This window comes from Melospiza melodia, chromosome 1, assembly GCF_035770615.1.
Source record: "Melospiza melodia melodia isolate bMelMel2 chromosome 1, bMelMel2.pri, whole genome shotgun sequence".
Lineage (NCBI taxonomy): Eukaryota > Metazoa > Chordata > Aves > Passeriformes > Passerellidae > Melospiza > Melospiza melodia.
In genome coordinates this window covers 31,395,086-31,415,810 of record NC_086194.1, presented here as the reverse complement: position 1 = coordinate 31,415,810, position 20,725 = coordinate 31,395,086, and the positions used below count along the sequence as shown (strand labels likewise).

Sequence of the window (20,725 nt, the reverse complement as noted above, 5' to 3'; positions counted from 1 at the left end):
CCAAAAATTCCATCAATCCCAACTGGACAAGGTTTTAGTACTGCAGTTCTAATTTAGTACTGCAGAAACCGTAAGGTTTCTGGACAAGGTTCTAGTACTGCAGTTCACTTTGTAAGTAGTTGCTGTGGAGAGCGCACCAGCAACCCTATTGAGGACTTGTACTTTATTTTGTTCTCCTCAGTCTGCAGCTATTAAATGCACCTAAACATTTCTCACCATATGCACAAACTGGATCTAGGGTCTAGCAACAGATAACAAATTCTGTACTCTTAAAACTACTGTATGTGAAGAACGCCACTATTCGTCACTGTGTCTTTTGCCTGGATCACCAAATGCCCAATTTAAATTCACAAGGTTTCCAACGCTGAAACTCTCCTGTGTGCTTCCAGCCAGCGAATGAAGTGTATTCAGATAGTGGATTAAATGACAGGATAACGTGAAATAAATAATATTTTATATAATTTATATATAATAATATTAAGAATAAGAAATATTCTTATTCTTAATATGATAACTTTCTCATGGAAACGAATTCACAGGTGCCAGGTTTCCCGCCCCAAGGAGCAGATGCTCGGCGCGGGTCCCGGGGCTCCCGCCGGCGGCTCCGGGGGCCGCGCTCCCAGCGCGCCGCTCCCGTGAGAGCCGGACTCGACGCTCCTTCCAACTCAGAACAGTCCGTAATTCCGACAAGTTTCCAACAGGTTGGAAAGAGTTAAACCATGACACGGTCCGAAGGCGAGCACACCCCCCCCGGAACTCCGTCACGGCGGCGGCCGGGCTCCCGCGGCGGAGGGCCGGGCCTGACGCCATCGCAGCGCGCCGCGGGCCCGTGCGTGCATGGCCGTGCCGCGGGAGCCGCCCGCCGCCCCGGCGCTGCCGCCGCCCGCCCCCGCCGCCCCCGCCGCCCCCGCCGCCGGCGCGCCCTCGTTCGGCGCGGCCCGCGCGCTGGTGGCGCGGCGCCACTCGTGCCTGGTGGCGGCGGCGCACCGGCGGCACGTGGCGCTGCCCCCGCGCTTCCTGGGCCGCAAGCGCTCCGGCATCCGCGCGCAGCTGGACGCGGAGCTCCTGCGCTACTCGGAGAGGTGACCGCGGGCACCCGGCGGGGCCGGGAACGGCCCGGCCCGGCTGCTAACGGGGCCCCTCCTCTTGTCCTTCCAGCCTGCAGGGCGTGCCCGTGGCGTACGACAACATCAAAGTGGTGGGGGAGCTCGGCGACATCTACGATGATCAGGGGTTCATCCACCTGGACGTGGAGGCGGACTTCATCATCTTCAGCCCCAAGAAGGGGAAGAAGCTGGTGGTATGCGAGCGCATTGGCGTCTCACGGGATGGGCGTTTTTCATTAATTGGTCAAAGCTTGGCTTATCTCAACATCAGGTGGTCTGGGGCTTAGGTGGAGACATTTTAGTTTGTTAGCTTATTCGTTTATGGGTAGTTCATAGCAAATTTAAGTAGTCTGTACTGGTACTTTTTACTGTAATTTGTCCGTTGTGTCTGCCTCTAGGTTTGTTGAATTTACATATAAATATCTATTGCTAAACCATTGTATCATAGGGATTGCTCATTTAATACCGTATCGTGGCTGCGTATGTCATACTGGTGTTCCATTCCGAAGAGCGCATAGTTCTCAACCAGGTACATTTGTTACAGTGACAGGAACGTTTAGGAAGGCAGATGTTTAGGAGCAGTACATCAAGTTGAAGCCTGCCTTTCAGTAAAGGCGTTGTATGGATCACAGAACAGCTTTGAGCTTGTCAAAACCCTTGCTCAGCACTTGTGGGTGAAGCGCGTTGAGAGCTGGCTTACATTCATTGTTGTGCCATACCTTTTGCAGCCCAGGTGGTGTCGTTATAATTGTGTTTCAGGATGAATGTGCCATCTTCCTAGGAGGAGAATTGAAAATTTTTCAGTGTCTGTCATTAATTCTATCGGTAAAACAAAGGTAGATATGGATTCATATGCAGATGTGTCAAAAATCCACTGAATGGAGTATTCAGAAGCTTTTTATGTGTCTTCCCTGTCTTCAGCTGCTGTGCCAGCTTGAAGAGCATTTTAGGCAAGTAAATCAGACTTAAAATGGCTTCAAAGTGAAGTCGATCACTGAAGTGTAAGGAAAGAGTCACCTACTCAGGTATTCACTGTAGCTAAATCCCATATTTTGACTTGTTCTCCTGCAGTTCAGTTCTATTTTCAGAGGAATTGTATAAAGAGTTTACAGGACTAATTTTGATTTTAGTGAAGGAGCATTAACTCATTGCTAGATAAACCGACTTCCTAACTTGTACATAAACTCTTACTGCAACTTTTCCATATGGGAAACTAAATATTTATAGGGTTTGCATTGAAAGGGCTGATTTTTGCTATAGACTTGCATGACATTCTTTTTCTTTTTTAGGGTGTAATTAATAAAGTGGCCCCTAGTCACATTGGCTGCCTGATACATGGGTGCTTCAATGCATCTATCCCCAAGCCTGAACAAATGTCTCCTGTACAGTGGCAAGAGCTGGGGTTAAAAATAGGGGATGAACTGAAATTTCAAGTGTTGCACTTGGATTCTGATACAGCTGGGGTGTTCTTCATTCGAGGAGGACTCACTAAAAGCAGGTATGGTGCCTTAATAGAGAATATTTTTAACTGATTTAATACGTTTTTTACAAGCTAAGTGATTTTAATTACATCTTAGTCTTTCAGCTTTCTTATTTTTACACAAATCCCTATATAACTGTATCTATAACTATATATATAAATATATAAATTAAAAAAAAATATATATACATATATATATGTGTTGGCTTCAACTAAACTTTCTGCTGTTTAGAACTCCCATGGAAATTTTCCCTGGAAAAAATAAAACTAGGTGTTTCTTGAGCTTTAAAAATCTGAGTATGTTGACCTATTAATTGTGGATTGCATATATAATATTTGCTCAAAATAGCACACCCAGGTGTTCAAGAGTAGCTTTGTGCATAGGCTTTTTAAGTGCAAACAGTCCAGGGGTCCTGAACACAGTGTTTACATTGACATTTGAACACAAACGCATGCATATGTATTGTATATTGACAAATACATGACTTAAATACTTGCTAAAACATGAGAATTTCAAAGAGGAGAAAATGTGTCAACTTCTTCCTTAGGGCTCTGTAAGTTTATGGGGCACCTTGCAAGAAATCTTGTCTTCAGAAGGGTTCATTCATGTTTTTCTTTTAAAGCGGTCATTTACTGAGCAATGTTTTTCTTTTCAGCGTGGTTTTGGTTTTGATTAAATGTATAATATGACTCCTACTGGCAAATTCATAGCATTTTTTGTTTGTTTCTTCTTTTGATCTGGAAGGATGCTCTGGATAATTTCAGTGGAATTGCAGTGAAAGTTAGCAGTTTTGTCTTCAGTGCCTCTGGGGACATAAAAACCTCCATGGTTTTTAACTGCATTCTTTCCATATTTGTCTTAGACATTTTTCCAGTGCTCTTGGTTGCAAGGTAGCTGTTGGAGGGGGAAAATCTGTTGGGTTTTTGTGGAGTTTTTTGGGTTTTTTAAAACTTTTTGGGCATCACTTTTGTTTTAATTAGAGTAGGGTAATTGCTTGGTAAAATCAGCAGTGTGCCTCATATATGACTGAATAGGCCACTAGCTGGGTGTTTTTGTGAATGACTTTAAAAAAACCCAAAAAATCTTTACTACACAGTGTGTAGTTATGAATTAGGGGATGAATGAGCACTAGAAAAAAGGAATTACCAAATGGTCTGTATGGCACTTTAGAGAAGAAATTTAGGCTAAGATTTGAAAAAGAATGTTTATTATGTGGTAAGAAGGAAGCTAGTAAGGTAATAGAAATTACCCTGAGAGTATTAAACTCTGATTCTCTGTAACACGGAGTATCATGTTCTCCACTTGTTGTTTTTAACAAATGTTTATCTTCTATCTGCTTGGTGTTTTAGCAAATTTTGACATTTCACTGTGTGAGGTGCCCTGACATGTCTCTAATCCAGTTTATGTTGTATATTTGTTTACAGCATGCGGCCCAAAAAATCTGCTGCAGTCCCTGAAAGTACAAATGGGGATGAAATTCAAAATCTTGAGCACCAGGAAAATGGCCTGAATAACTGTGGAGAAGATAATGTCACTGAAGAGCCTTTAAATGAGATGGGTAACCTGGAGAGGGAAAATGAAGAGCCTTTAAATGAGATGGGTAACCTGGAGAGGGAAAATGAAGAGCCTTTAAATGAGATGGGTAACCTGGAGAGGGAAAAGGAAGAGCCAGGTGCTGATGCTGTGAATGGATTATGTGATGACAAAAAGAAGAAGAAGAAAAAGAAAAAAGATAAGGACAAGGACAAACAAGGAGAACAGGAACTTGTATTGCCTACCAGTGACTCCAGTGGTTACCAAAGTGACCATAAAAAGTCAAAGAAAAAGAAAAGAAAGCATTGTGATGAAGTTGAAGAAAGTGAATTATCTCAGCTGTCAGAAAAACCCAAAGCAAAAAAGAAAAGGACTAAGGTCTGAAGTGTCTTCCCTGCATTACATTTCAGATGTTTTTGATAAGTTTCAATAAAACCCTGTTTTGAAAATATGTATCTCTTTTTCTTTACTACACAGTCTGCTCTGCTAGGTCAGATGATGTTTGTGTGATTATGTGCACCAGCAGTTTGAAAGGCAAGATTTTTTTAAGTCGTGATAGAAGCCATATCTTCCTGGCTTTTTTACTGGAAAACAAGGCACAGAAGAACTGTGGAATGTAATTACAGGAGCACATGGATCACCTCTCTGTCTGCTTTCCTGTTCCACATTAGCATTAGCCAGTTGGTAGTTACAGTGTGTGCTACTATAACTCCATCTTTCCCAATCAATGTCTTGATTTTACATGAGTAGATTAGGATTATCTTTGGGTTTCTGGGAAATTCATGTGAATTCCCAGGAGACTTAAAAGAGAAATTTTTGAGTTTAAGTTTTCAGCTTTTGGTTGCAGCTCTTTTCAGTTGTGAGGAGCTCTGGGGAGAACTGTAGCGTGTGTAGTGTTCCACCAAGGTAGGAGGCAGTGATGGCTTTGGTATTGATTTACCTGTTACAAGAAGAAATAATCAGCTCCTTGAAAGCCTTGTAAGTAAACAGCATGAATGTGGAAACTTGCTGTTTATCTCTTTTCCTAGGTGATATAACATTTTGCTGTAGTGATTATTCTGATGCTATTATCTCGCTTTAATAGAAGGGTTTACACCTTCTAATAACATCCATTCACATTGAACATGTTCTGAATTTCGAGTCTGACAATACTTAGGGCTCACTTTGTGTATTAATATCATTTATACTTCTTCAAAGCTCCAGATGTGCCAAGACAAAGTTACCAGCTTACAGGCTCGATGGTGTGACAGTACACAGTAGGCATTTTAAAGTTACGGCGCTATAAAGAGCCAAGTTAAGACTTTGAAGACTTTCAAGAAAGTGCACTTCAGTAGCTAATGCCTGCAGTAGCAGAAACTGCAGGATGTCCTCTTGTGTTTGCTCTTCAGTGTACTCCATCTTGAGATGAAGCCAGTTTCTGAGCAGTCCTGAGGTGAGCACGAATTGCCCCTGTTGTGTTTCTATGTGTCATGATCCTGACACTTGATTTCCACACAATTTCATAGGCACTGGCTCTTCTATCCATTTCTCCTGTGCTGTGATAAAACCTGAGAAGTCAGATGATGTTTGTAATGTATTACACCATGCTGCGGATCAGCTGAGGGCAGCATTCTGGTGTGTTCATGGTTGTAGAGAATGGCACAGAAGTCCCATGCTGCTGTACTTAAAGTACACAAGCAGGCTGAAAGTTGAAACATAATTTTGTCAGAAATTATGTGCTAGTTGCCCCTATATATGTGTATATATATATATATATATATATATATATATAAAATATACGTATGTTTAGGTAGTGATTTGAGGGACAAGTATGGATGGGTAAGAAGGACATAGGAGGATGGCAAGCACAGATAGTTCTTGATGGTGCCAACATGAAGAGAAGGATGGAGGCAGTTACTGTTGCAGATGAACCAAAGATTGATTCACATGACTTGATCTCTTACTCCTTAATACTCACTGTACCTCGCTTTCCTTTCTTCAAGGGAAGGGAAGCACATCTGCAGAGTGAAGCCTCAACAGTTGATAGAAGCTGTTTGTAGCACCAAAAGTCTGTTTTGCTCTGTTCTGCCTTTTCATCAGCATGCAAAGGAAGACATTCAGGGGGAAGTAGTGAAGTTGCAAGTAATGAATCAAGTAACAGACAATATAAATGCTTTCAGCACTTTGCTCTTTTTCCACTTCTGCTCCTTTACTGTTCTCTTAGAAATTGCTTACTGCAGTTCAGCAAATTGTGCAAACTGTTTTGTTGATGATTAGTCTTTTCTGAAAGCCTACAATAGTCTCAGTTTTGGGCCTTACTTAGAGGCAGGTTTATTTTTGGCACAAAAGTTTGGCTGGCACCCACTTGTATCATTTTTTGGGTTTTTTTCTTGGGTTACAACAAAAGAGAGCAGTTAAAAATAAATGCAGGAGCTGGCAATTAATGATTGCTGAACAAGTTGTTTCTCCAGCGATACAAATACCATAACATGTTAAATTCCTACTAAGTTTTGTGTCTTTGGAAGGGGAAAGGGAAGAAAAGATTTCAAAAAAAGAGGGAAGAAAAAAGTGGTTTACACAGTTGGAGGCAATATTGGCAGCCTCAGAGCTGCACTGTTGATGTTGCCTTAAATACTGTTTTGACATTTGCTAAATATGGCAAGAAAACTTGGATTTTCAAAAGTGAATTTTCACTCTGATCATGATTTAAATCACTTGTCTTTGGTTTTTTTTTCCCCATAAAAAGGCAAGATTTTCTGATGCTTGTAATTAACAAAGGAACTGAACTTGACACTTTCCAATAAAGTTTCTCTGAAGTTTGATCTCTATAAACCTTTAAGTTTCTGCTTTGCCTTTCCTGCTTCATTTGTATAACTACAGATGAAGAGTTATATTGAATTTTAAGTTGAGACAAGATTTTGGAGTATATAGAACAATCATTTATAAAGCTTCCTGAGAGACGAGGTTCATTTATAAAGCTTCCTCAGAGAACAGCCCTTTGTTCCTTTTTTCAGGGTGCATTCTAGTACAACTCATTTCACATAGCAAAAAGAAGGTTAGAAAGTAAAATTATATTTTATCCTATAACTGTATTTATAGTTACACCAAGGTAAATGTGATCTAGAGAAAAAAAATTGCTGGATTTTTGTTGTTGTTGTTGTTTTAATAAGCTTGTGACAAAGCCAATATTTACTTATGGCTATGCTTGATATTCTTTTGTCCTTATTACAGAACATGAAGTTCCAACTTAATCAGCTATAAGTTTCTAAAGTAGAAACTGCTACTTTGTAGTATAAATATTTTGATTCTGCAAATGTTTCTCAGTGTATTGTATGCCTTTGGCAGAAGAGCAAGCAGTCTTACAAGAAGATATTTTTAGCTGTCTCTAAAACAATTGTTTTGTATTCTCTGAAGCTTGCAATAATCTGCAGTGCTAACTTTTGCTCTCTGTCTTTTCCTTGCTTCTCTAAGAAAAAAATTCTTTGCTTTTGACTTGGCACTTTGCTACTGCTTTAAATACTTAGCCCAAACAGCCCAGTGGATGAGGTCTAGGGAAAGGTTTTTAAAGGTCTTCAGCAAGCTAGCTGCCCTGTGGAAAACTATGAGCCGTGATCAAATCTGCCTCTGAGTAAACAGTTTGCCTTTGGAAGCATCCCAACCTTAGCCAGCCCTCAGACAGTACAGGCCTTTGCTGTGAAAAGGTTATGTGATCTGATGCTCTCAGATGATTATTACTGTTGGCTATGGAAGGACTGAAATAGTTTCATTCTAATCAAAATGTTGATTCTATTCTGCTATTTAGCTTTTAGTAATTCTGTATATTTAAATAAAGTCTGAGAGACTTCAGTATCCAGTAGGCTTTGTTTATAAGATCTTCTTTGTTTTAAGTATCTTCTGGATTCATGTGAGCAAAAAATAAGACTGAAAATCAAGCTTTGCACTTCTTCAGTACTGTCAGTAGATAAGTTTTTACAGACATCGCTCAAGATTTTTTACTTTTCATGACTTTACACATAATTAAGATAAAGATGGGTTGAAATCAGTTGTAAATATTGTCCCAAACCACTCAACTGACCTGATGTTAAGCAAGTGAAAGCAATTGCAGCCTGGCCATGACTTCAAGTTCCCCTGAAGCCAACTGTCCTATGCAAAGAAGGAATAAGCTTTAATTTTCCCATTTTAAAACCCCTGCTCCATAAGAGTGATCTTACGGAGATGATCTCCTCTCATTTCCTAAATACTGTGATACGTCTATAGGGTATCACTGCTAGTAGAATGTTTCTGTTACAACCAGAAACAGATGAACTTGGAAAAGAACTTATTTGATAAATCTATCTATAAAAACAGATTAAATTAACTTTCTGTGCAGAAGGTGAGTAAAACAAGCAATTTTTAGTGTGTAGCAAAGAAACCTTACAAACAGAGGAAAGAATTTTGCTACAAGATTCATTATCAATACCTTCCTCCTTTATGGATTATTTTAGTGATTTTCATATGGTTAGAAGGCTAAGCTGTGACCTTTGGTCTCTACATTTGTATGATACTTAGTAAGAATACAGTTAAAAAGACAGGGATAACTATTGCCCTTCAAAGCTGTCTTGGTTATTATTACCCATTATCCTGTTTCCTTTATATTTTCCTTCACTGGTGCCTTTGGTGTGTAGAAACTTCTCTAAGAATATTCTTAAACACTGTGAATGTGAAGTCCCATTCGAAAGCAGGATTTCATTGTGCTGCACAAATTGAGTGAGGAGAAGTGTATTTCAGAGGCTCTGGTAAGAGCCAATCTGTCAGTACCCTGTTGCTTAGATGCTCACATTACTCCTGTGTAGGTTGGACACTGAAGGTTGGACACTGAAGAAGCAGATCTTTATCAAATGCTTTGACTTGAGTTTCAGGTAAGGTCATTTTCAGAAATAAATTTCAGTTCTACCTGCAAAGGCATCCTGAGTGGGCATGAGCTCACTGTGGTACCTCCATGCCCAGCACACGCAGCTCCTGATGGAGACTTAAAGAGCAGCAGTCAGTGGAATTGCAAGGATGGTCCCAGATTTCATTGAAAGCATTTTTGTCAAAATTAGTATGGAATAACTCCCAGTCATTCAGGGAGCTGGCTACAGCCAGAGTAATCTTGTTTTCAAAGAGCAGGCTACAGCTCCCTGTGGTAAGTCACAGCCTGTGCTTTTATTTCCTTATAATAGATGTGTTAGCACATGGATAACTTTATAATTCTGTATGGATCAGTCAAATCAACATTTACAGGCTGGACTGAAAGAGAAGGCAAATTTATCCTCCTGCATCAGTAAACATGAATATTAATATCAGAAAAGTGAGACTTTTTGGAGCACTATAAAATTTTTGGATCAGCTCCTTTTTTGTTATAGATAACAAACCAGCGACATCTGACCCTCCTTCAGGATAATGCCATTTTCTAATATATATGTTTGAAGGTTCATTTTTTCTCCAGAGATTTGGTCATCTCTACATGGGCTCACAGATGACCAGTTTTTATGAAGCACTTTCCTAGAAGGACAGCCATTTGTCTCTCAGCTGAAAAAAAGCCACACCCCCCCCCCAAAAAAAAAAATCCCAAACCAAAAAGTGCACAGTTGGTGTAGGTATTCCTAATTTCATTATGGAGCCTCTCAGTGTTAGCTTGTGGGTTTGGGAAGCTGGGCTTGCCTTCACCTCTGGTGTATCTACATTCTCCCCAGAGAAGCAGTTCAGGACCTCTGCCTTTCCAAGAAATTTCATGAATTGTGACTAAAAATAAGTCTGCACTGATGATGTATGGGGTGTGCTGATAGCTACTTTTGTTATGATTTTCTTGACATTAAACTGAATTGAGCAGAAGTGACCTGCTTTATGTCTGAATTAATTATTACTCAATCCCATATTTTTCTAGTTTTCTCTGAGAGGATAATTCCTGTTTCATAGATAAAATTTGAAAATTTGTCTTTTGATAAAGTTTGAATTGAAAATCTTTTCATTATAACTAGACATTAAATAAACTCGAGCTCTTGGTTTACTGGGCCAAAGGATTGATATTATGGACAGTTCTATGGTTTCTGAGGTAGAGAAAAATATGCATGTGTTATAGGTTTAAGTGCATTTGCACATCCTTTATTTCTGAAGTACTCACCAAAATATGCAGATGCTCACAGATTAGTTTTGGAGCCATCTGTGTTGTGGTTAGTTCTATCTCACTTCAATGGCTGTTTTGCAAAACCATTGTCATAAATGATCCCCAAATAGAAACCAGCATCACCATATCCATTAATGTTTTATATTTATCCTGTAAATCTGTGGTTGTGCCATATTATGATGAGGAATGTGAAGACAAGCTGTTGTAAATAACTTTATATCTTCCTATTAATTGAATATAGCAACTGTCTTTTCCCAGGCAAAAATTATTACTGCAATTACTTATGGTTAGACTTGTTTTGTTTTTTCTCTGGAGCGCACTTTGGAAAATGGTCTAAAAATTCAAGATTGATACATGGAAAATTGACTTGAAAAGAAGGATTTTAAACAAAAAAAGAAAAAAAAAGAGAAAAAGCTGGGGATTTTTTCATAAAGAGTGCAAAGGAAAATAATTCAGTTTAAGGAGATTTTTGAAATCTCAACAGTTTTCCTGAGAATTAAAGGAAATTTGAAGTTTTTCTTTAAGGGCCTTTCTCATCTCTCCACTAAATATTTTCAGTCCAATAAAAATGCTTCTCTAATTTTTTGAGCATTACATATAATATTTAAATGTGTAAGTAGTCATTTCAAATAGAGGACTATTTCATTCTAGGTACCTGAACTGCATTGTTAGGGAGTGAGCCAAAAGGGTTTTTTCCTCCCAAATTCACAGTCTGGTGAAATTGACTGAATTTAGTGGGTGTCTTTTTGTTTGTTTGTTTTCGGTTTTATTTTTTCCAAATGTGTCAGAATATGATTCCACAAAACTGCTCTGTTCCACTATGATTTTACACTTTATATTGCAAATCAATGTAAGACTTGAAAAAGTCTGACTTGAGGAAGGATTCTGCCTGTTCTCATGCAATGCCACATGGTGGAGTATTGCTTTTTCTTTTGGGCTTTTTTTCCACACTTATCATCTGAAGAGCTCAAAACTTCCATGAACTGGTGTTTGATGAGAAGTATTCCAGCTAACTGAAATAATAGTAGAAGAGAAATAAAATTTGTACCTGCGGCCTATATCAGCATCAAAACCTTGGTGTCTACCCTAGCTGTTGTGGCCATGTTGCTTCAGTTTATAGTCTAATTTTCATCTATTTCAAAGTGCTATTAATACTGGTATTCATCTGGTTTTTCATTGTTCATATTTCATATCCTTTCTGTAGTTTTTTTGTGTAGGAAAAGAGATTTACATGGCCCTGTTGTGAATAAAAGCTCATGCAAATGCTGTGATGTGTGGGTGCATTTGTTTGTTCTTCTTTAGTAAATTTTTAGTTAATGGCCAGTTTTCAGATTCCTATTTACTTAAATGAATACTGAATTTCTGTAAGTTTCATGGACACTAGTTGTGGGGCAGAAGAGAGAAATATTATTTCCCCTGTTTGAGAAAAAGTGATCCAAGTTCAGCTGTGGGGAATACAAACCACTCTGTGGACTCCATGGCACTGGGAAAAGCTCCAGGCAGAACTTTGCACCTTATTATACATGAGGGAAAGGGGAGGGAGGCATCTTTAGCTCTGGTGCTGAGGAAACAATTTGGATTTGTCTTTACTGCACTTGGGGGTTTGGGGTTATTTTTTATGACATGGACTTACTTTGTGTTTATTCACATGCAATTTTTTTTCTGGGTTTTCTGTAGACTAGTTTGTTCCCTTTGGGAACAAGGGAAAAAGAGGCTGAAAAATCCATGTTAGTGTTGAGGTCATCAAAGCATTTTAGTTTTCACATAAGTCCACTGTTAACCATCAAAACCTCAGTATCAGTCATGTTAAATATCAATGGCTGATGTAAGACTTGGAATTAAGATTTTTTAAGAGCAAAATTGGAGGTGGTGGAATTTCTCTGCATACCACCTATCCTAGTAAGCTGCTGTGCTGTGACAATACCACTAGCAGACACATTAGAAATATATGAATGTAAAAGGAGTGACATCAGATTACACTTTTAGCCCTCTGCACTGTCAGTCACAAAGTGAAATACAGAATCTGTCTGGGTGGCTGAGACCATAATGCTCTACACTGCACTGAAATACAGTAATGTGCTCAATTACACTTAGCCTTGTTCTTAATAAGGTACCCTTAAATGCTTGTCTGTACAGCTTCACTGGGAAGGTTAAAAGGTGTCTTAATCCTCCTTAGTGTGGTGAGTGATGTACCCACCCCAACATAAATCCATGTGTTTTACATGTAAGTAATGTAACCATTAGAATCTTGCAGAAAAGGTGGATGACAAATTCTTTACCCCTAGTAATGAATGACATTTTTAAAGAAAACTGAGCCCCGCTCATGAAATTGTTGTGGGGATTTGCCTTTGAGGGGGGGTGTCAGGCTTGTGTGCGTGGGGACTCAAAAATATCAGTAACATTTTGCCAAGTGTGTGTGAAAATTGATGATAGAATATGATAAAATATGCAACTGTATTTGCATTATGTCCGAGCTCTGGAGTGGATGTGGATGTCACTCAGGTTGCTTCAGACTTTGTCATGAAATTATCCATTGACTTATTTTAGGAATTGTGGGATTAAAAAAAAAAAAAAAAAAAAGTAGAGAGTAGAATTAAGGGGATTATCTGAAAAAAAAAATACTGATTCATTACCTTATAGGCAGCACAAAAGTTTAAGGCACACTTCCATTATATCCCATTAGCTAAATTCACTATAAATTTAGCTAATGGGATATAATGGAAATGTGCCCTAAAACATGGAATATGTTCATTCACACTGCTTTCTACAGGGATCTGGTATAAAAATTAGTATAGGTGTCTATCCAGAAAACCAGCCTACATGGGACCAGTGTTTGTGCAGCTCTGCTTACTAAAGCTGTAGGAAAAAGAAGCTTCTCTTCGATAGATGCCACCCATGGTTAAAGACTTCCAATCTGTCAGTCTTACTAAGAAGTGCCTTTCATCACTGAGCTATTACATTTACTCTTAGTCTTGAAACTCCAAAAATACATTTTGAAAAACAATTTTCAAAATGTCTTCTCATAAAAAGCCCTAGTGCTGAAAAAATGACAGTGTTTCTGTTTTCAGATACAAAATTCAACTTAAGACTTTTTCTAATTAGGTTTTCTAATTAGAAAGTTTTCTCACACAAATTATAAGGAGAGTAGTATTCTCACTAGTTCAATATAAAATTACCAGACTCCTTGTGAGATCAGGACTACAATGTTATGTAAGTGACAAATCAAGTAAATTCTTAGTTTTGCATGCCTGTGCAGTTTATGTAGGATGATTCACAGCCCTGTGCAGCAAAGCCAAGATGGGGAATAGCAGGACTTCTGCTGAGGGCCTGAAGCTAGGAAAGTTAGGAGGGTATGGTTAGGGGTTTACAGGAGAGGAAAACTATGATCTCAGCCTGCTCTTCATAACATAATGTATCAATATGAGCAGTATCAGAAGAAAAAGAAATGGTGTTATCTCAGTATCTTATGCTTATTTAGGATGAATGTGCTGCAGTATTATTTTGGCACTGTGCTGATGGTGTGTCTGCTGTCTCCGGGGGCCCTCATCCAAAGCAGAGGAAAGTCTCTTGCTGTGCCAATACTGTAAAATAAATAACATTCTCTGAAGATTAATACAGAGCTGGAGCACAGAGTGTTACTAGTGTCATAAAATAGACAGTAAAAGGGTTGCTTTCTAAAAGACAAGACTAAGGAAATGACTGATCCCAGGGAAGGATAGGTTTGTTGATCTGGAAACATAATTTGAGAAAGAAACGATGAGCAAGTGTCCAAAAGTTGGGAAGTTATGAAGGGACATGTGTCCAAAATGCAGATCTGTAGCTGAACTTCTTCCAAGTATATTTAACCTTGTTTGGTCTGGAAATCTCATGAATCTGAACTGTGTTTTGAATTTACATTTATTATATATTGGTGTTGCTTAGTCTGGATGTGATATTGTATAAATGCTATCGGGAGAGTTTTTTCTCTGTATTGATACTCTATTTTTTAGCTGAAATTTTTAAGACAATTAGTGTGTTAATTACGTAAGAAAAAAAAAGAAAAAGAGAGTAAAAGGCCAGCCCCAAAGAGTGAAAAGTGTGCATTGTGGGTTGACAACTAAATTTCTGTCTGGTTTCCTTGTCAGTTACGTTTTGCTTCCGATTCCCAAACTGCAGTGAAATGAGACTTATGTCTCTCTTCATCCTTCTCCACCACCCCTCGTAAATCAGAGAGCAATCAGCAGCTCCAAACTGCTTACTGTGTGCCTACAGATATTGGGAGTGTTGCTTAACAAGAAGTCAAACAGCTCATCATAGTCATACACACTGGAAGTAATTGATGGCTGTTCCAGGGGCTCTGCCCCATGCTCCACCAGCTGGGTCCTGCTGTGGAGGATCAGGGGACTGTCAGGGTGAGCTGCTGCCCCCACCCAGCCTAAGCCCCCCACTTTCCTTTGCAGGGGCTGGAGGTGCACACATATGCACTGGCTCCATTCAAAGTAGGATTGGAGCTGTTAGAAGCTGCTACCCAGCAGCTGAGTATATTCCTGTTTAATTAAAATTCTGGAATAACTCTAAAGAAAAGGAGTAACTGTCATGAACAAAGAGAAAAACAGGCCCTTTTATGTCCTTCTTCATATCAGCCAAACACGTACATCTCAGGGACATAAATGAAATTTCATCATCTTCCGATCATTGGTAGCACTCCTGAGACAGGAATGGACTGTTGCTTAAAGGCAAAAATGATTGTTTGGAATTTTGAGAATTTTAGGGACATTTCTTACCTAGACCAAGCCAAAGGAGGGTTTTCAGAGCAAGCCAGAGGGAGGCATATGCACTGGCATACTGGGAGCAAGGAGATAGCACCTGGGCCCCTGTGCCACCTTTGTGAGTCTCATGCAGGTTTGGGTCAGTGAGTGACTTCTCTTAAGAAGGATTTGACAATGTTTTTTGTTTTGTTTTGTTTTGTTTTTTCCTATTGTTCAGTTTTAAATTTGCTGCTTAGAGCACAGTATGTTTCAATTGATCATTGTATTAGGATGATGGCTTTCTCCTAGAACTGTTTCTCAGCTTTCTGCTTATTGGATTGTCTGTGCTTCAGGAATAAACAGAATCCCTGAGTCCTATTTTGGGTCCCATTCACTATGTGCTGTCTTTGTCATCTTCTTTCTCAACATGCCCCTAACAAATAAACCCTATTCCTTCCAATCTTCAAAGAATGACAAACCTTCTTTACTTTTTGAATCACAAATGCCTGCTTTCTGCAGCTGAAGCAGAAGTTAAATGGGAATCCCCATCTGTATTTAATGTGCACTTGGCACAATGCCTATGTTATTCCTTTAAAATAATTTCTCCCTTTTAAAAGCCAAGGTTGGAAGTCTAGCCTTGATCAAGCCAATAGGATTTTTGCACAGGGTAGTGGGGCTACTACATAATCAACCCCATGATTCCAGAAGGTACATTTTTATTGTTTATTTTTATCTATGAGCATCAGATTGCCTCTTATCTTTGATCTCTTCTCTATTGTCTTCTTAGCAGTCCCTTTAATAATAGAAAATAGACATAAGGTGTTCAGTCAGTTACCAGAGTTGGAAATAAAGCTCATTGAATCCATCTTATTTTAATTTCTTCTTTTTAGGCTTAAAGGAGTTTTTATCAGTGTGCATAACTAAGAAAAGTTTGCTTAAATATTTCAGGTTTTTTCCCTAGTTCTAAGTGCCAATTTTTCATAAGAGAAACCATTTTAATTTTCTCTGTTTATAGTTTAAGTCTGCCAATCTTCTGCTTTTCCTGTTTATTTTCATAACTAATGACATTATTTACAGGAAAACCCCTTTTTTTTCCATTCTCCAATCCATTTAGCTGGTCATGTATGAATAACAATGGTACTATCTAATATCAAAGAACATAAATAGCAAGTCCTGAGGGCAAAACCAAGATTTCATACCTGAGGATCCAGCAAATAGGGACAAATGGCCATGTTCTTCATTATAAAGTAATAACACAGTCAACTGCTCTGTTACAGGGGAGGTTTGTTTTATTGTGGGCAGATGGAGACATTAGAAGGTCACTCTTTAATGGTTCCCTATTTGAAGATGTTGGCTGGGTAGCAGAATAAAATCAAATCTGTTCTTTCTCCTGAGTGCTAGAAAATATCTCTATTCCCCTTTATGATTTTTTAATCAGCACTATCAAGCTGTTAATAAGCACAGCACAAAAATCTCTGCAGTGGCTATTTGGTGTAATGTGACATTCTTTATTCCTACATAGTAACAGATGGCATGTTACTTTTCTTTTGCTGAAGCATTTAATCTTGAATCAAGCTGGACTTTGTAAAGAGAACTTTCTTCCCACAAAACAATGTACACTCCAGGTATACTTTAGAGAAAAGATGCAAATTTTTTCTAGCTGTTCCACCAAGTGCTACTCTTACACAGATACTTCTGATGCTCAGCTTTCAGATGAAGTTTCTAAATGCATGCATGTACTGAATGCAAAGGAATCAATACTTTGCCTGATTTCTCAACATCATGTCTCATACAACTTTCCCATCCCCAGTGATCTGTCCTGAACCAGAACTTCATTACTCCTTCCCCTGCCCTGCTGTGTTCTGGTCTTAGGTTTTTATTCATATTCCATTGGGGGTTATTCTGACCCTCCAGGATCAAACCAGTTATTTGTGCCTCACGCAATAAAACCCACTGAGCACTGCATCTTCGTGTAGCACTGGCTGCTATGAAGGAAAGATTAAACAATGGAAATAATCCATATTTGATACCAGCACAGTTCAGAGTGGGTGTCAGTGATGGTGACTGAACCTAGGGCCCACAGCAAGCTCCTGTGCAGCTCATGTCCTGTCTCTGAGGCAGGCTGAGTACCAGGACAAGCTTACGGGATGCCTGCCAGGCCTGCAGTGAGGACAGCCAGCACATCAAAGCAAAGGCAGAGATTCTGACTTTTTTTTAAAAGTGAGGCAAACATTCAAGAGCTCAGTTTCATGAATTACCTCAGAGGAGCATGGGACAAGTAAACAGAGTACAAAGAGAGGAACCTAGAAAACAAATCACAGTAAACTCTGTCACCTTTAATATTTTTTGCCTTCAGCTTGATCAGTTATATCTTTCTTGTATCAGCTTTCTCTTTTAATTGCACTTCTTCCTAAATATTTTGAGGTTTATTCCTCAATTTCTTTTACACCTTTTTTTTCTTTCTTTCTTTCTTTGTTTTTCTTTGTTTTTCTTTGTTTTTCTTTCTTTGTCTTTCTTTCTTTCTTTCTTTCTTTCTTTCTTTCTTTCTTTCTTTCTTTCTTTCTTTCTTTCTCTTTCTTTTAATTCTCATTTTCTGTCTTTCTTCAGATATAAAAAACATAAATTATGATTACATAGCTGCTAGGTGTGATGGGGACTTAAATTAGTAATGAGTTAATAAAGGAAGCTTAGCAATACTTGTGGGATGCAAACTGTTGTAGCAAAGAGGGGATCATATGTCATCTGTCTCTTATATCATCCTCTGTTTTGCCCATGAATGTCATTTAGGAAGCCATTCCAATATCAGAAGTTCTATTTAATGTGATATTTTTTGTCTCTTTCAAGCAAAAGGCCTTCTGGGTGCAAAATGTAGGAGAGGAAGAAGGAGGAGGAAAAGGATTTCATTGCAGACATCCTCACATGTAACATTTCCATTCCATATTCCTAAAGAACAAAAAAATAACAATATCTGCAAGGTTTCTTTATGAAAAAAATCATCCCTAACCTAATGTAGTGACCTTGTGAGCTTTGATCAGCTCTCGAATTCACTCTACAGCTGATATTCGGTACCTACATGCTAGTAAAATGCTACTGTGTAATTGTTCTCCAGGCTGCCTCTCATCCCTGCACAGCCTTTGTAATTGAATTTGACCCAGGAACCAGCATTTTCCTGTTACCAAGTTCTCCAGAATGTAAAGCAAGCAGAGTAACTCTCAAGCAATTATAATTTAAATATTTTTGCTAAATGTCAGCATGGTCTCACATAAACCCAACAGTTTGGTGTGATTTTCCATACTTGCAGGCCTCAGCCATTTGGTGTGGTAATAAACATCCCAAAATCTGGTCTCTTTGATTTTCTTCAGCAATGATGAAACATGGAAAACAAAATAAAGGAACATAAACCGTGTCTGAAATTTATTTGGAGTCCATGTGTGAAGCATACCTGGCTTTTCATACTTATCATAGCACCTGACAGAAGTGACACATTCCACCTTAGCCATGTCTTGTTTATCTTGTCAGTGTCTGCAACAGACAGAGGAAGCCTTTCAATATTGTACTTCATAAAATTGCAATCAGACTGATAAATCTGTTTATTTTTCCTTTAAATGTGCCCTGGTTTTCATAACAGAGACAGCTTGCATGGATGCTGATGAATGGTCAGTCTCCCATCACAGACCTTTAAGGATACTTTGCCAAGAAACTTATTTTGTGAATTCCTCAGCTTCTCCTTTTATTTTTTTCCCAGCACCTGAAAACTTGCAACTGGCCTGGCTTGAAAGCTGCATTGGAAATTTTACTAAGGCTCTTACTTTGGTAGCTAAAAATGACCTTGAAGAATGATTAATACTGTGTAGGGGTTGATGACATAAATCTGTTAAAATGTGCCTGATATACAGTTTCACATGCAAGAATGTTATAGCCATATTCCTGTGCTAACACAGTGACATTGAACAGACTGTGGCAGATATTAAATCTAAAAATGGAATATTAAAAAAGAACCCCAAAAGGATTTGAACTATTTTTATCAAGAAAATGCTTCTGGCAAGAGAATATAAATTTAATGAAAAATAAAACCAGCGGTCTTAAGGTATACTGGCATGTATTTTCTAATTCACATAGTTCTAGTGGTTGTTACTGAGAATGTAGGTACTTGCCCAGAAATGGAACATTCTACTCTTTCTGTACTGTACTGTTTGTAATGAAAAACAATCACAAGCTACAGTTAAAATGAATAAAAGCCCAGGTGAAGAATTAGGTCCATCCTTTGTCTTAAACATATCTGTGGAAATCTGTCCATTGCTAGTCATTTTGGATGTAGAGATTTTGAACATATAGATTAATGCCTTCCTAACCTAAATAAGGAAAAATAAATCATGAGGAGATAGGTGAAGTAAGGTTTATATTCTTTACTGAACTGGTAAGAAATGAACAAAAATTGCTGTCCTTACCCAGAGAAAATCAATATCCTACTATTTTGCCTTTGTGAAAATAACTGAATAATTAAATTTACAGAGGAGCATTTTTTGGACAGTTTCTGGCTAAGAGTTCTCAACAGTAGCTCACCCTGTGTTTAATCATGGGGAATTAAGTTGAACTTTTTGCTGTATATTGGCAATGAGTCTCTATCAAATGTTCTTTTACCCCAGTGTGTTTTCCTTTGCTTTCAGCAAAATTTTGGATAGTCTGATGAGAGTAGTATCCTAGATGTACTTAAAATACAGTGCTGTATTCCAGGTCATCTTTTATGCTGCACAGATTTGCCAGCACGCTTCCATTACCAGCCTCATCCCTGTCACCAGCTCCCATGTCTGCCAGAGTTACAGGCCTTTGTGGTGCACAACGCTGGAGAAGCCTCCAACTGCAATATAAAATAAAATGTAAAATAAAATAAAATAAAATAAAATAAAATAAAATAAAATAAAATAAAATAAAATAAAATAAAATAAAATAAAATAAAATGTCCACAGCACAAACACACTATTTTAACTTCTACATCTGACAGTTTGGCACTTTTCACATCACTAAATTAGTTTGAAACTTTCATCAATATGCTTGTTCTGAGAGAAGAAAAGCAAGTACTAATTAGGATTTGTGACTTGATAAACTTTCTATTTAAGGCGAAATGATTTAAATTGACAAGAAAATACTGTGAAAACAACTCAGAAAAATAACTTATTTCTATTTAAGACTTGGCAAATATTAAGAGAACAAGAAAAGGTACTAAAATAGGTGTCATGCTCTTCTGTAAAAGTAATTAAAAAATGACAAGACTGATTTATGTGAGACTTTGTAAAACCATTCTGCATCCCAGCCTTTCCCAAATTAGAACTTTGTGTGCCAAGTTTCAGCTTGAACCACTTTAAAGGAAATCGTTCCTTAAAGTATGAGAATTGTATAATGAAGTGCTTATATCTTATTTAGGATTCTAAGTACAGTTTCATATGTGTCATTTTTTAATAGAAGGAAGTGCAATACAAAAAACATTTGAGTTCAGAAAGAATGTACACATTCTATTCAAATTGCAGCATGTGCAGAAACTTAAAGACCCTTACTACAGCGAAGCTTTAAATCATGCTACTGTATCTATATCCCAGGAGATAGATTCCTACAATACAAACCTAACATTAACATTTTTGCTAATGGTTGCTAGCCTGGCAAAAAGCTTTGTATGATTTTATGGGAGGAGAAAGTAAAAAGCCATTTGTCGTATGGTTTTGTGAGAAGTAATAGTTCGTAAATTAAAAGGAAACTTAG

The 20,725-nt window shown here is 38.3% G+C and overlaps 1 protein-coding gene across 2 annotated transcripts; it reads left to right on the top strand.

Annotated features, from left to right (window-relative positions):
- Nucleotides 1–837: 837 nt before the first annotated feature.
- On the top strand, nucleotides 838–4,571 carry POLR1F (RNA polymerase I subunit F). 2 transcript variants are annotated; one of them, XM_063152771.1, is made up of 5 exons: nucleotides 838–1,082; nucleotides 1,159–1,300; nucleotides 2,396–2,604; nucleotides 4,012–4,192; nucleotides 4,235–4,571. In XM_063152771.1, the coding sequence occupies exons 1-5, from the start codon at nucleotides 838–840 to the stop codon at nucleotides 4,502–4,504; spliced, it is 1,047 nt and encodes a 348-aa protein (XP_063008841.1). In that variant the 3' UTR covers nucleotides 4,505–4,571. The 2 variants fall into 2 exon arrangements, with proteins under 2 accessions (XP_063008841.1, XP_063008832.1); XM_063152762.1 differs by having other exon boundaries at nucleotides 4,012–4,571.
- Nucleotides 4,572–20,725: the final 16,154 nt, after the last annotated feature.

Excerpts from the sequence above, each read along its gene's own strand:
- POLR1F (XM_063152762.1), top strand. The coding sequence starts at position 838 with ATGGCCGTGCCGCGGGAGCCGCCCGCCGCCCCGGCGCTGCCGCCGCCC. Across the intron at positions 1,083-1,158 it reads CTCCTGCGCTACTCGGAGAG|CCTGCAGGGCGTGCCCGTGG; the intron begins GTGACCGCGGGC and ends TTGTCCTTCCAG. Across the intron at positions 2,605-4,011 it reads GGAGGACTCACTAAAAGCAG|CATGCGGCCCAAAAAATCTG; the intron begins GTATGGTGCCTT and ends ATTTGTTTACAG.